The sequence below is a fragment of the Uloborus diversus genome, chromosome 3 (genome assembly GCF_026930045.1).
Source record: "Uloborus diversus isolate 005 chromosome 3, Udiv.v.3.1, whole genome shotgun sequence".
NCBI classification, from domain to species: Eukaryota; Metazoa; Arthropoda; class Arachnida; order Araneae; family Uloboridae; genus Uloborus; species Uloborus diversus.
In genome coordinates this window covers 172,272,092-172,289,072 of record NC_072733.1, presented here as the reverse complement: position 1 = coordinate 172,289,072, position 16,981 = coordinate 172,272,092, and the positions used below count along the sequence as shown (strand labels likewise).

General features: G+C 33.0%; 1 protein-coding gene across 1 annotated transcript in view; it reads right to left on the bottom strand.

Moving 5' to 3' along the window:
* Positions 1-373: 373 nt before the first annotated feature.
* The window catches only part of LOC129219286 (platelet-derived growth factor subunit A-like), a 75,221-nt gene continuing 58,613 nt past the window's right edge, over positions 374-16,981 (bottom strand). Inside the window, exons 6-7 of the mRNA XM_054853624.1 lie at positions 7,076-7,374; positions 374-567 (exon numbers count right to left, since the gene is read on the bottom strand). Coding sequence (XP_054709599.1) covers positions 519-567; positions 7,076-7,374 — 348 coding nt within the window. The 3' untranslated portion in view covers positions 374-518. The remainder of the gene's footprint in view (positions 568-7,075; positions 7,375-16,981) is intronic.

The window sequence follows — 16,981 nt, the reverse complement described above, 5'->3', positions numbered from 1 at the left end:
TTATTGGAATATGCATATGACGTTTCCATTTTTGTTGATTTTTAATTTGCATATATGCTGCCTGAAAAAGCATGTATGATTGATAAAACGGAACTGAAATAAGTTTTGTTTTAGTCAGATAGCCATTGCTCTTTTTTCAGTGTATTTCTGTAAAAATAATTTGTATATATAAAGTTTATGAATTTGACTTTCCTGCTTTGTTGTGTATTTCATTTGGAATGATTTTTAATCATGTTGAAAACATATTTCTTTCTACTTTAGCACTATACAGTTTGATATTTTAACTGCCAACTGGCATTCTATTATTAAAAATAAATGAGCATACTAAAATTAGCTATTTGAAATGAATAATAAGCCAAACGTACTATTTGAATAGCATATTTAATACTTCTTAGCGAGAACCATGTTTTAATTGAAAGGAAAAAAATTATAAATTATGCAATTATGCACACTAAAATTATATACTTATTACAATATGGTTTTGTTTTCAAATTTCCAATATTTTCCTGTTTTGGTATTCATGTAAACATGGTTGTATTGCTAAGAGGAGTTCGAGACACTTCACATCTGAAAGAACGAAAAAAATATATATTTCTGATGAATCAAATTAAACCAATATACGTTTGCTAATTGCACAACAAATTGCAAATTCAAGGAGCATTTGCGAATTATTGCAAAACAAAAGATTTTTTAAAAAAAAAACCAGAACCAGTTATTAAACACTACAAAACAATGTACAGTCAAATCTCGAAAATATATCTTTATCTCAAAGTTTTCATCGGGGTCCCAAACTGTTGACTGTTGTGCAAACTTCTTATGATTCTAACGTTTCAGCCAGTCCCTTGGGACTTCGAGTTATCTAGAGTTGACTGTGATATAAAGGTGTGGGTGGGGAGGGAGTATTAAAAAGTATTATATATTTGAGCTCCTAAAACCATGTTTCTAAATTTTATTTCAAACCTGTTGGAAAGAACCGCTTTAGTCTTTTGCAACTTTTACTATGTATTGGCAAAATATTATTTTTTTTTTTCAAAATATCAAGTCCCAAATCATGTTTATGGTGACTCAGAATCAAAATTTTTTTGACCTCTATGCTACTCTGATGTGCCATACGGAAAATATACTACCTTTTCCACATGCAGAACATAGTGTCATAAAAACTTGGTGACATCCATTTGGAAAGCATAAGATTCCACTGACTGATTTAGACCTCTTCTATGCATGCACTCTCGCTTATTAGTTTTTACAAATACATCATTTTATTTCCAAATACATTAAATGAAAATAAGTATGGCAGGCACATTGTCCCAAACGTAGGATTGAGTTACATCTTGCATCAGAAATGTATAGTTCTCTGGGAAATCACGCTTAAAAAAACATTTTGTTACTAGTTACTTTTTTCTGTTTAATTATTGTGATTGCCTATATAATAAAATTATGTTAATTCACGTTTTACAATCTGATTGCGTTAACTTTCAATAAACTGGTTCATACTTTCTGTTAAAGATGAGAATTCATAATGATCTGTTGTAGTCCAGTGATTACAATTCAATTCATCCCCAATGTTGCCCTCAATTTCCATTAGTGTTCACACTATTAAAACCTGTTCACACCTGTGTGTGTGTGTCTGTAACCCTATCTCCTCTGGATTGTGAAAGTCTACCAGATTAATACTGATATCGTTGTTTACAGGACATCCAGGGGAAGTCATTCCGTGTTGTCTCACCCTTAAGGGGCCGGACATCCAAGTGCAAGAGCATTGAAATTATCAATTAACAGTCACCACAGGCGGCAAACAGGGTTGGCAAGCAGAGCGCGGAGCTCCCTTGTTTCATTTAAATACAAATTTAACAGTAACTGTCAAGATCATTGGAGACAAGGAGGAAGCATAGTAGTTTCATTTTATTCGACTTATGGTAATGTGTTTTATTGAAGGTTGAGCAATAATTAAATTTTACATTCTAATGCTTCATTCATACAACAATAGAATGTGCAATGTGAGTTCCAACCAATATGCACTGCTAGTTGTGTAGTTAAGCAAATTTAGTAAGAAATTTAGATAGCTGAAACACAATTTTGTAAAAATTATTACCAAACTTTTTTTAGGTTACAGAGCCTAAATCTTTTATATCATATTCCATGAAGAAACAAAAGCAAAAAATAAAGTGAATTAAAATACTAGAAAAAAAGTCCTTCCCAAATGGTCATTTCTTAATTTTCAGGTGTCAGTATCTCATAGACCAATTTTGAACAACTGAATGAAGTTCACAGAGTGAACACACAATACACTGTTTTACCACCGAAGGGATGCGAAAATAGACATCCGGTTTCTAGGTATAACGTCTATTGCAGTGGTAGGAGAAACTACATGTTTTTTGTAGTTAACTATAACTACTTTCTTACACCCAAATGTAGTTTTTTGGAATTTAGCAGCTACAAACTACTTTTAAAAAGTAGCCGCTACTTAACTACTTTTAGGAGGTGAATTTGGCTAGAATTAAAAAAACAAAGTTAAAAAAATTTGAAAAGGAAAAAAAAGGTCAGAATCATAAATTAGCTCATTTACGAGGGAAATTATCAAGAATTTGCTATACATGTTTTTGGAGCCTAAAAAAAAAAGCTAGAGATCTATCAAATGTTTGTTATTTAAGTATTTCAAGCTACTAAATTTTCTCTAAGAAGCAATAAACGTAGAGAGCTATAGAGCAAAATATGTTCCTCACTTACAAATAATTTGAAATAATATGCTCATATTTTATTGATTTAGAATATTAGATCATGGGCATATACAGTCGGATAGCTTGAAGTTTATAACTTGAATATTCCTTTAACTCTTGAGACTTGTGGAAACTTCCCATAACTCTAACTACTAATAACTCGAACGTTTTAGCCGGTCCCTTGGGACTTCGAGTTATTGAGAGTTGGCTAAAGACTATCAGTATTTGAGTAGTTGACTAAAGACTGAGAGTCAATTACTCAAATTGAGTTGACTAAAGACTTTATTAGTAAAAAAACTGTATTAGTATTTGAGAACGCGTTACAAAAAAAAAATGAAAAGGAGGGAGAGGTGTGAATAAAACTTATTCATGAATAATGGAACAGTATTATAAAGACATAATAAAAAGTTTCTTTTAAGAGTTACAAAGTTGGGTAAAATCATTGTTATTCCCTTCTGCATTAAAGTCATAAAGAAAGTTACGAGCCAGTTTTTATAAGAACCGGGCAGAAATGGGTTGTTCAGATATACACAATTTTTTGATTGTGGATTCTTTTAAAGATTTTAGAAAACATGTATTTTTTATTTTCTTCCAAAAATATTTTTGGGGACCCGTAGAAATTAGTAAAGTGGGGCCCGACGTAGATATTTTTCCAAATCAGCGTTTTTTAAAAATTAGATTATTTCTGTGTGTTGAGCATCAGCCAAAAAAATTCTTGTGCTGTCAATAAGATATTTAGTCCCTAAATTGAAATACATCGTTAAATTTTGTGCAGATCTTCTGTACAGCCTTTCAGTGGTCCCCAAACTTTGGCCAAAAAAAAAAAAAAATGAAAAAGTGCCATGTTTGAGGTTCTGGTTCCCTGCATTGAGGCTCAACCAGGCTTTTTGTACGTAATTTGTGTAATAATATAGATAAATTATTCAATACCCTCATTAGTCACATGGCTTACCCTCTGCACTCCAAAAAATGGCAGTTTTTGTTTCGAAAAATGCTAAAATGTATAGTTTTCATAAGCTTTTATCTTAGTGCACTGAGATTCAGTGTAGAACTGGATACATGCGTTTAGAACTAGAGTATGTGTATTTTCACAAACAAGTGATAAAACTATGGGCAAATTCTTTTCAAGAATACTATGCGTATTTCAAAACAGTAAAATGAACTATTCAGTTTTCAATTCAATCAACATATCCAGGTTTAAACTTTCCCCCAGGGTTTGCACTATGGTGGTTATTGAGATTTTATTTGAAAGGGGTATAATAGAATACACAAAGTTCATGCAAATTTGTATTTTTTACATTATATTTTATTTCAGAAGTAGTTGTACAAGTAGTTAGGCTTATTTTATGCAATTTGTACTGGAAATCTCTAATCATTTCGAATATCGGTCATAATTTCACTATATTTGAATCGATGGAGTGAACATATTTTAATTTTAACAGCAGAAATATCTTTTTGCCTTCGATTACTTATAAGTTGAACTTCAGAAACAATCAGTTTTTTATAAAATCCATTTGTTTCAATTCCTTATTTACACAAAACTCAAGACTACTAGGTTGATATAATCCACACTTTCTTGACGGTTTATGCTCTCCACAGTTGCCTTTTTCATAAATAAATAGTGTTCCTCTATACTTCTTTTTTAAAAAAATGTATTTATTTCTCACGCGTTTTTTCTTTTAAACCATTATCCTGCCATTACAATATTGCTTTGTTCCATGTAGTATATCATCATATAAAACATTCCATATGCTTGAAATACACCGCCAGCTCAGTCATTCCAGCCTAGGAGTGTAGTTTCGTGCTTATTAGCACTCATCAGCCCGGCACAGGAAAGTGACTGAGCTGGAGGTGGAAAATCTCTTAAGGAAGCTAAGAGTGCTCAGTCACATCCTATGCCGGGCTGATGAGTGCTAATAAGCACGAAACTGCATCCTCGACTGAAATGACTGAGCTGGCGCTGTATTTCATGTATGTCTACCTTAACCCTGGCTACAGGGCGGTAACTTACTGAAATTCCATATACTTTTTAAAAAACTAACCATAAAAGAGTTACAGACTTGCAAAAAGACTGATTAATAATCAATGCTTACTCGCATACTTTATAATATTATAACTGGAAGCAAGGTGGAAAAAAAAAAAAGGTTATTATATATTGCGGTAAAAACGTAAGTTATTTGTAACACTTTTTTGAAGGTGTTTTAGGATATTTTTAAATATTTTAATTAAGATAGCATTTTTCGTTTGATAATGACTTATTTTCTTCCATTTTGGGCTGTACGTTATAGTAACAAAAATTATTTTCTCTGCATTAAATTACCGTGACAGCAAACAATTACTAAGTCATATTTTATTACTTATGATAAAAGTAGGGTCGAACTGGGAATAAAATTTGGTTCGGGTATCCAGAGAAGACCGGCGCCTCTCCAATTAAAAAAAAAGAAAAAAAAAACTGACATTTATTGTTAATTAAATATTAATATTTCGAAACATAAATTATGAAAATATTTCATATATAAACTAAAAAGAAAAATGTATAAGCCCAGTAGTTTAGAATGTTATTAAGTACTACTGAATAACTACACCGTTGAAATAATTTTATAACCGTACACAGATAAGACAAATCATAAATTCAAAAGCAGAATAGAAGGCTCAACAGTCGGGGCCCATTCCTTTCTGATTCAAGGAACCCCGTAAAATTTGAATGAGCCCCGACTGTTGATCCTTCTATTCTACTTTTGAATTTATGATTTGTCTTATCTGTGTACGGTTATAAAACTATTTCAACGGTGTAGTTATTCACAGTACTTAATAACATTCTAAACTACTGGGCTTATACATTTTTCTTTTTAGTTTTTTTGGTTTTTACGCAGTCGGGTTTTTTGTTTTCATTTAATAATTTTTTATTTTACTTTTTAGTTATTTTTCATTGACTTAGTTATTATGATTATAAGACGGTACATTTCGCAATCTTGCCATTTCATTGAGAGAGTTTGTTTGTATCGTGAGGTTTATTAAGTAACTTGCGGAGGTCTAAACTACTAATAATTAGTCCCTCTAGGGACCAAACGCGGCTTAAAGCTGTGCTTGACCTTCGGCAAAAATGCGCGAACTTAAGTCAACCACAACACAGCTATGTAAACAACCTGTATAACTCATGATGACGCGAAATCGCAAACGTCCCCCCCCCCCCCCATCAACCAAATCTTTCTCGCAAAACTAAAAAAACCTGTAAGAAAGTACACGTCGTTTTATCTTTTATTCAACGTGTACGTACCGTTTTCGTCAATTTTATTTCGAAAAAAAAATATTTTAGCTGGTCCGGCCGTTCTAAGACCCTGGGCCGTTCTCGTGTTTCTAGAATCAGCCATAACTGTATTTGGGGGAAGAGGATGTTGATAGATGGTTTTCCATTGTCACTCTTTTCTTGCCGAACTATTGCCGTATCTTGTTGCGAAGGGAGGAAACAATGACTTTGTGGGATTTCTCAATCTGTACACACTCCAAGCATCTTAGCAAATATTGAACATCGCCAAATTTTGAAGTCGGATTTGGTTTATGGCGCAATTTGCGCAAGCGGCGAAAAATACCTGGGTTTTGTGGATGAGGGCGTTAAAATGAAACAAAAATTGTATCAGCGGGAAATTTTAGAAGCGGTTGTACTATAAGCTCTTCGTCCAGGTAGACTGAACATTTCAACGAGACTCCGCACCAGCTCACATGTTCAAAACGACGAGAGTGGTACGAGGAGCATTTTCCTTGCATGATATCACTTTATAGAGTGGACACTAGACACCTTACTCGCTACACCTTAATCCCATTTGATGGCAGTTTATGGTCAATTTTTCGATTACAAAATCATTTGATCACAAACAGGATGAAAACACACTCACGAGGCACACAGAAAACAAACAGATTGTAAGTGACCAAAATGGAAGAGTTCTAGATAACTAGTGCAAATGAGTCAAGAACCGCTATTCTACGTGATTTAGGAACAAATTATACAAATATGATTCGAATTTCGCTCTCGTTTTACTAAAACTTTCTTTTGTCATTTGAAAATCCTTACAGCTCATCGTATCATATGAGGAGTTCCATGCGATAAAGGCAAATCCGCCAGTTCCTATATTTTATAAGTATTTTGAAATTAATGTCACTTCTCATTTTCATTCCAATAGAAGTATTAATGCAACATTCCATCTTGTTTTTCTTCGTGATATGGCAATTTTCCCTTGCTCGCTTTGAAACTGGTTTTTTTTTTCCTTCGAGGGGTTTTTCCTTTTGTTGGATTCAGCCTTGTCACATGGAACGCCTCACATTTGAAAATGGCATAAAATGTATCATATTTTAATTCTTACCTGCATGCTGACGAACTGAAAAGGGCTCCAGTGGAACATGGTCGAATTTGTCTGCATTTACACTTACATTCTGTATTACTCCATATCTTCTTTCGACCGGTACATCGAAGAGCTTCTTCTTGATTGGGGCAGTAACATCGGCAAGCGCTTTCACTGTACAGGTGAACGTTTTGATTACAGTGTTCGGATTTCTCTTTGCAAAAGCAAGCGCATTTTTCATGTTGCTCCAAAGAGTAAACACGTGTAACAGGATTTTCGAAAGGTTTTCCAGTGTCGGGACGATATTTTAAAAGCATTACCTGGTGGAAAAAAAAAGTCAGATAATGAGGCCGAAAGTAAAATTTGTTCAGTAGTACAAAAATACTCAAAAACACATTGTAAGTACTAGAGGTGTCCGAAAAGTCCTTGACATATTTTTAAAATTCATAGAAAATCAACAAACTGTCGTATTACAATGCGATTTGCGCCATAATACTTCACTGGTTCAAGAATTTATTATGAAATCGTAAAAAAAAAATAGAAAAAAAGAAAAACATGCAGGTAATCGCTGTATTTTCTCAGTAAGAAAGACAAAATTAATGTGATGTGTTTTATCATTTTATTTAACAGAAAGCAAAACCTTTCATTACCAGAGTTCAACGCGTACCGTACATTGATCGAATCAAATCTAAACGGCACTCAAGTTCATCCCATGTCGACAAACGGTACATACATTGAACTCTGGTAATGAAAGTTATTGCTTTCTGTTTAATTTAATGATAAACACTTCATATGACGTTTGTTTTTCTGAAGATGACAATACAGCGGTTACCATAAGTTTTTCCATTTTTTTTTCTAGTGTTTGGGGAAAAAAACAACAATGCTATAAAAAATTCTTGAATCTGTGAAGTGTTATATCGCAAATTGCATACTGATACGACAGTATGTTGCTTTTCTGTAAAATTTTGAATTTACTGTGTCATGGACTTTTTGGACACCCTGTATATGTGAAGGTAACTCTTTATGAAACTTTATTTTTAAAACTTTAATTTATAAACCACTCAAATAGCTTTCAGAGTTTTCTAAAAAAAGTATTGATTAAAGTTTCGAATGGTTCTCCGATAATGATCGGTTTCAGGAAAGGTAAATCTTGTGCAACTAATTTATTACATTTCTATGACAAAGTTACCATGGCTTTGGACAATAAGAAGCCTGTAGATGTTGTTTACATTGATTTTCAAAAAGCTTTCGATAAGGTACCGCATGTTGCTCTACTTAGCAAATTAGCTGATATAGGAATAGGAGGGAAAACTTTCATTTGGGTAAAAAACTGGCTGACCTGAAGGAAACAAAGGGTAGTTGTAAGGGGAAATTATTCTAATTGGAGTGAGGTTTTAAGCGGGGTTCCTCAAGGATCAGTGTTAGGGCCTGTTTTGTTCATTGTTTTTATGAACGATAATCACAAAAATATTTCTGGGAACATGAATTGTTTTGCTGATGATGTCAAAGTTATGGGGACTGTAGAAAATGAAGAACAAACAAAACAGCTGCAAGAGGATCTAGATCATAATACGGAGTGGGCTGATAAATGGGGTATGGCTGTTAATGTTGGGAAATGTCAAGTGCTACATTTAGGGCATGGAAATAAGTGTACAAGTTATTATTTGCAAGGTTCAGTCATTAGTCAGGCAGACAAAGTTACTGATCTGGGGGTCTTAATACGTCAGGATTTAAAGTTTTGCCAACGGTGCAGCATTGCTAGTAACAAGGCCAATAAGATGCTTGGGTTTATCAATAGATCTATTTCAAACAAATCTAAAGAAGTTCTTCTGCCCTTATATAGAAGTTTGGTAAGACCTCATTTGGAGTATGCTGTTCAGTTCTGGTCTCCTTATCTTAAGAAAGACATTAATGTATTGGAAAGGGTTCAAAGGCGAGCTACAAGGCTAATAAATGGTCTTTCTCACTTAGACTATGATTCCAGGGTTAGAAGGCTAAAAATGTACAGTCTTGAGCAAAGAAGAGACCGAGGGGACATGATTCAGTTGTTTAAATTTATTAAAATGAAAGATGTTACGGGGCTGAAGTTTAGCACTGAAAACAGGACAAGGGGTCATTGTTTTAAGCTATTTAAATCTCAGGCTAACATGGATGTTAGGAAAAATTATTATTTTAGCAGGGTAGTGGAACCTTGGAACAGTTTACCGGAAGAGGTGGTAATGAGCAAAGGAGTAGATAGTTTTAAGAGGGCCATTGATCTTCACTGGGGATTGTAAATTGACTAGGACCAGTCTAGCTGGGCCCAGAGACTGTTGCTGGTTGTCACTTTTGTATTTGTAAATTGCTTGAAAAAGTGACGAAATTAATTCAGTTGCATCCTTAAAAAGGTATTATTGAGGAACATTCTATAGTTCTTGAAATGCGTCAAATTCCCACAAAATTTCCGAGCGGAAATTTGGTGACAAAAGCATATGGTTATTTCTCTTAAATTACAATGAAAAATAAAGTAATGCAAATGTAAGGTTATTTACTGTACAGTTAATTTTTACGAGCATATGCATGTATTAATACATATGCATGCGAGCATATTTATTCTGATGGAATTGAAACAAACTTTTAAGTGTGCTATCAGAAATGCAAAACCCACAGGAGTTTTGAAATGTGGGATAAAATTTGAAAACTAGAGGGAGGGGTTGGGGGAATAAACTGGGAATTTTAGGAAAAATGAAAATTCATCTCATAATAATTATGCTATCGATCGGGCATTCCGTAGGAAAATCTACTAATTAATTGCAGTTGTTATTCCCATTTTAAAACCAATTTTTAGCCTACTTTCCCAGTAAAAGTCAGAAAAAGAAGAAAAAAGCATGAAAGAAGGCTTAATGCATCTTAAAAATATCGTGAAAAACAAAAAAAAGTCAAAAATAAATAAAATAATTAAATGAATATTGAAAAATTAAAAATTGGAAAGTAGGGTATTGAGATGGGGAAAAATGTCTGTCGGTCTGTCTGTCTGTCTGTCGGTCTGTCTGTCTGTCTGTCTGTCGGTCTGTCTGTCGGTCTGTCTGTCTGTCCCCCCCTAATAACTTTTGAATGAATAGTCCGATTCGAACAAACTTTTTTTTGTTCGAAAGATCTCGGCGAGGACACCTCATTCCCATATTTCACTTTTTGATTTGAACTATTTTTTGTTCAATTTTGAACAGTTCAAAAAAACTTAACATTAGCGCCTACGGGGAAATTCAAAGCAATTCCGAACTGTGAGGCGAATTTGCTTCAAACAAACTTTGTAGGAAAAAGCTTTTGATAAAAAACTTGTATATAAGATATCTTTTTGATTTGAACAATTTTCCGTTCAATTTTGAACAGTTCAAATCCCTTAACATTAGCGCCTACGGGGAAACTGAAAGTCAATGTAGATTCCGTACTTGAAGGCGGATTTACTTCAAACAAACTTTGTTGGAAATAGCTCTTGACGACCAACTCCCGACTCCGACTCCGAGAATTTCGGGGACCTGACACTGACTCTGACTCCTGTTCCCGACAATTAACCGGACTCCGACTCCCCGACTTCGACTCTGACTTCGTAGCTTTGGCAAACATTTATACACGGAGGACAAATGACTGACTCCGATTCTTGGATATTTGACTCCGACTCTTTTATCCCAAAATGAGATTGACTCCGACTCCGACTCCGCTGCTGTGGTTTTAACTGTGAAATAATTATTGTTGATATGATTTGTTTTTATTTTCACGCTAAAGTTTTAATTTAGGTATTTAGTTTTCGGTGAATAAACTCGTAAAATATGCGCAGACGATTTTTTTTTTTTTTTTTTTTTGACAATGAAAATTATTTCTTTAAGTTGACATTTTATTGTTTTTTTTTTTATTTTGGTAAGTGCATTAATTCGTTTAAAAAATTATTTTCGGCAACAGGGGAAAAAGAAACGATTTTTTTTATATGATGTATTTATTTTAATGAACTTATTATTATTTTTTCGTTTTGAAAGCTGTTAAAAAAATTTTTTTAATGGAAAGAAGTGTATTAGCTGCTTTGTTTAAAAGGTGCTGCTATTTTATTTGTTCGTTTTTTTGAAGAAAAGTAAGGAATATTTTATTCCTAGAAATCAGCTTAAAATATTAAAAAATATATGTTTGAAAAAATTTGCTATTTTAGCTATTTTTGAGAATATTGATCAGGTACTAGAAAGTAGTACGGGTATACGGGAAAGTAGGCTCGTCTAGTTCTAGACGGAACTTCTTGTTAAATCTAAATTTTGTAATGCATTGTTATTTTCACATTTTTGCTTCTTTAAGGCAGGGGTTCTCAACCTTTCAGGTTCTCAGCCCCTCCTTGAATACTGATTTAAACTTCACGCCCCTCAGTGCAAGTGTTTATTCAATATTTAGAACAGAAACTAGTTGAGAGAGCTGAAGCTGGTTACAAAAATTCAAAAAGAAAAATATTCAGATAATTTCCTAAACAGAATTTAATATTTCTACACTTAACTTTTATTTTGAAGATGTTCTTACTAGAAATCAAATTAAATGAAAATTAATTGGAAGTAATCTAGGATCTAGGTGAGGTTGGCATATTAATATCATTGACTTTTGCAACATCAATAGGAATATTACCACTGTTTGCTCTTGAACTTTTGAATATTAAGTTGTAACTTGTGTAAAAGCAAACCTCAGCTCATTCTTAATGCCGATCCTTGCTCGATATTTTGATTTCATGCCTGCCAAAGCTGCAACACGGATTCACAGGGATCCACTATAATATTAAAATCTGTTCGCGTCTGTCTGTCTGTCTGTTTGAAGATCGATCATCTCGAGAACCGCTGCGAATCGAGAGTCAAACGAGATACCGATCAATTCAAAATTTTCCAAAGAAAACAATAGGACTAATCTCGTAAATATGCGACTTTAATTAGCGGAGATATTAATTAAAACGTTAATTAACATAACGTTATTCAGGAATTTTTATTTCTTTCCTGTTGCCATTTTGAATATGGGTGAGCAAGTAAAATTCTAATAATTCTTTTAAAAGCGATTTTTTGGCTGCTGTCCAAATCTTAAAACAACGTTTCCATCTAGAATTTCATTTTCAATTAGTTTAAAATTGGTTGCACTATTCGGACATAGCCTTTATTTTATCGTGTGTGTGTGTTTTTTTTTTTTTAATTTTTACATTCAACGTTCTTGACTCTTTTCAGTATAAGAAAGTTGTTTCTTTAGCTATGTTTACTGATTGTAGTGTAAGTTTATCATTCACCGGCTTCATATTTTGGTACATGTAGGATGTGTGACTAATTATGTTTTTTTTTTTTTTTTTTTTGTTGGACCTTTTCCCGTTACATGGGTGAGTTTTCGAATTGTAATAACTCTCGTTTTCCTTCCTGTTTCTATTTTTGAAATAAAGTTTGTATCGTTAAAAGAACATGTTAAATTAAGATTGTTTGGATTTCTTTAAGTGAAACAGAGTTGAACAAAAAAAATTGTTTTTAAAGATTTTAACTAAAGCTAATTTGGAATCTGATGACTTGGTATTAAATTAATGTTTATTGGTATTTATTTAGTCTTGGTGCTTTAGTTTCACGTAATCAACCAACAAGTGTGTGTCATTTTATGTAATAAGCTGATTGTAATTGTACATAAATATTTAAGATATAGTCTATCAGATGTAATCCTTATATATTATTTCTGTAGCCTGTTTTTGGTTTCTACGCCAGATTTTCCTCAATTCTTGATCGATTTCATTGATTTACACCTTATTTTAAAGATTATGGTGCTGGCTACTGACGAAAAATAGACCCACGGTCTAAAAATTGTTTTTGAGCCGAAAAACCTGTTTTAAAGAACCAGAATGAGACTTTCGGTTAAACTTATAACTTTAACTTGCACTATGACCGACAGAGCTGAATAGCTTGATCGGCAGAGCGTTCTCCTCATAGCCAGGAGAATGCGTGTTCGGGCCCGCGTCCGGACAAGCTGTATCAAAAAATTAGAGAAATATCGTGCATTACATGAATACTTAATTAAGTGAATAACAAATATGAGGGAATAGAATAAATGAGTAGAAAACGCACTTTGCTGTTATGAAAAATTAATGTGGTTTTGTGCTAAAGTACTTCTGAATTGTACGTTTTTTTTTTTTTTTAAAGCTTTGGCTCTGGTAAGAATATTAAAGCATAATGTAAGTGAAAATATAAGTAACAGGTTTAAGATTTCAGACTACAATAGAATTGTTTTTTGTTCAGAAAAAAATAATAATAAATCGTATATTGAAATATATATTCTTCTAATGAGTTTTTGACTCTTTGTACAAATAAAAAAATTACTACCTCAATTTGATGGGTAAAATACATATTTTTTCTTTTCTTTTTTTTGCAAAAAAAAAAAAAAGCTTATCACATTTTTACTACATTCGAAAAGCTACTCTTAAAAAAGAGCATAGTTCAATTTATTTTGTATTTTAACCGTGCTGTTAAATGATGAACACGTGCTGCCATCTAAGTTATAACGGTTCAAGCAGCCTGCGGTAACAAATTGTAAAAATTTTCAAAAAATAAAAACATTTCTCTTCAATATCTTACCTTATATATTATTCCCCTCTCATTTTAAAATTTATCAGGCTGGCTAACGACGAAAAATAGACTTACGGTCGAAAAATCAACTTTTCGAAAACGCTCTTTGCTGTTTCAAAACCTTGATGCAGCCTGTAGTTCTTATGCATTTTTTTAAAGCAAAGTTCTAATGCAGTTTTCCAATTTTTTACGTCGCTTTCGGCAAAAAAAAAAAAAAAAAAAAAAAAAAAAAAAAAAAAAAAAAAAAAAAAAATGTGTGTTTATATTTTAATAAAGCTTAAAAGCACTGGACTTAGTTGTTCGGTTAAATTGATAAGTTTTTTTCGGTAGAGTGTTCGGCTATAAACTATCTGAACTTTGGGCAAGCTTGCGCTGTCCGACATAATATCAAATTTATATTAGTATTAAGCATTACATATACTCATAACATACACACGTAATAAAATAAATGCAGTGGGAATGCTACTTGGTACTTCGATTCCTTTATGCAGGCTACAGTTATCATTCGGATAAGTTGACTGTTAATCGAAGGGTGTTCTTCCTTTTTTTAAGCTTTGACTCCGTCCAGACCACCAAACATAATGTAAGCATAAAAAAGTATTAGATTTACCTCAAGGGAATCCTTTTTGTGCAGAAAAACATTTTCTTTGTACGCTGAAATGTAGATTTTTCAAATAGCAGTGTTCGACCTTTTATACAAATGAAAAAAATTCTACGCCAAATTAAAACTCCGGGTTTCACCCAAAAAATACATTTTCTCTACGTTCGAAAAATTACACTTAAAAAACGGACTCCAACTGGTTTTGGTTTTGAATTTTAAGTGTTCGATTAAAAGAGAAACATGTGCGTACATTTAGGCCGTAACGGTTAAAGCAACCTTCTATGTGAAATAGTTCAATATTCAAAGATAAAAACACTTGTTTTCAATCTAATTTATTACTTCTCTAGAATGTTTATTTCTATCGCTACGTGAGATATTCGTCATTCTTTAATCAAATTCCATGCTTTACGAATAATTTTAAATCGTATCATGCTGGTTAGTGACAAAATATAGTAGGGCTCGACCGATGGCATTTTTTGGCCGATGGGCCGATGCCGATTGTTGGCCGATTGTTCAAAGATGGCCGATGGCCGATGGCCGATTGTTTTCCTCCAAATGGCCGATTGCCGATGGCCGATGCTGTTGGCCGATGGCAAAAAAAAAAAAAAAAATCTAACAGAAATAAATTGATAAAATTGTCAGGGATTTAAAGGATCACTGATTCATTTCACTTTACTTCCTTTCTACGGATAAGGAATTGTAATACTCTCCCCCCCCCAAAAAAAAATCAGATTTCGACCTAAATTTGTATTTTATGATCATCCAATTTAAACTTCACAAGTTTTTTCTGCGCATATGTACATGCATATGTACCTAAGAACATATAGATGACCGAAATATCCATTTTGAAAGCCTCCTTAGTTAAAATTATCGCAAATTCTCTTGTGATGTTTTCATGCGCGTAAACTTACGTCACTCAAAAACGTTATGAAATAGTAAGTTGAAAACTCATACGTAGGTAGTATGATCTAAAAGTTCGAGGACAAGTTGTATAAAAATTTACCTTGAATCTATCTACAAAATAGTCACCTTTAACAACTATGCACTTCTGCCACCGTTCGTATAGCTTTTAGAAGGACTCCTGGAAGACATTTATCGCAACCACCTGTAAGGGCTCTTTCGCTGCTGCTTTGACTTCATCGTGGAGAAGAAGGCGACTTTCATGTTGAGGATGCAAACCAATAACATCACGTTTCGTCGGACTTAGCTCCGTGTGACTTTTACCTGTTCCCAGCAAAAAAAACATTTGCATGGACGCCGCTTTCTTCCGTCAGGAGAAGATAAAGCTGCATCACAGAAGGCAGTGAAAAATGGCTTCCAGGAGTTTTTCCAAAAGTTATATGAACACTGGCAGAAGTACATAGTCCCTCACGATGACCTTTTGTAGGTGGATGTACTTCGGTAATGTGAACTATTCTGGGTAAGGTTTTATACAGCTTATCCCTCGAAATTTTGGATCGTACTACGTACAATCTGTATAGGGTGTAGTCATGCTTCTCCTTTTTTGACTGCTGTATGATGGAAGACGAAAAACAGCAGCCAAAAAAAAAAAAAAAAAAAAAAAAAGGAGGAAAAACAAAGAGACTGTTTAATAACCAATTGATTTTTTTTTAAATTGAACATATAACTAAGATTTCAGTAACATTTTAATAATGCTTGGATTTAGGTAAACTAAACATAGTTAAAAAGCATTAAATTATGTTGTTTAATCATTCAAAAAAAAAAAAAAAGCTATGAAACCGTCAACAAATTACGCTATTAAAGTGGAAAGATTGCACGTAGACATTTTTTAGTCATCAAGTTAAACAAAAAAGGCAACAGATAAATTACAATATTAAATCATAATAGGAATATTTTTATATTTATTTAAAATTTATGAATAGAAAAGTTGGCATTTTTCATAAAATGTATAACAGTGGCGTAAATTTTGCGGAAAAAAGAAATAGCCACGAAATGAGTGAGATTCTTAAAACGCAGCTACCAATAAACAAACTCAATATTTACCCCAAGTTAATAACTGAATACATATACATACTACTTTATTTGATGTTTGCACACGTAATATTGAACAATTTGATTGATTAATCTTTTACGGAGCACTACAAACACGTTCAAATCAAATTTTTCAATTTAACAATAATTTTCTGAAATTTAAAAAATTGCATAGTAGAAAATCCTTGAAACTTTTCTATAACATATTATTAAATATATGATGAAAACGAAAATAACTTATTCATTGATTTTATATAAATACATAAAAATAGTTACAACAGAAAAAAAAATCGATCGCTATTAATGATGCGAAAAAGGTGGCGCATTACAAAATATAGGTATAGGAAACAAGTATAAAAAATACGCAAAATGACATTTCGTGACCAAAATAAATAATCGCTAAATATTTAAGAAATGCTTGAAACGACGAGGGCGGATTAGGGGGTCACCCTCTAATTTTGGAGTAACTCACAATGTTAAACTTCGGCCGCAACTTCGACTTAATTTTTTTAGTACAGAAGCGCTACCACCAACGCCTCGGAAGAGTTTCTGAATCTACTTCAGCACTTCCGAAGAAAAATTCAAAATCTCTTTGTTTTCCGAATTGTGTCACAATTCAAAACGTTTTTAATCAATTTCTAATTAATGCTCTAAACTCTTCCTAAACAATAGATAAAACTTGAAAAAAAAAAATCTCTAATTTTATGAATGGTGTTAGTTTTAACCCTTTCAGGGGCGCGTCATTAA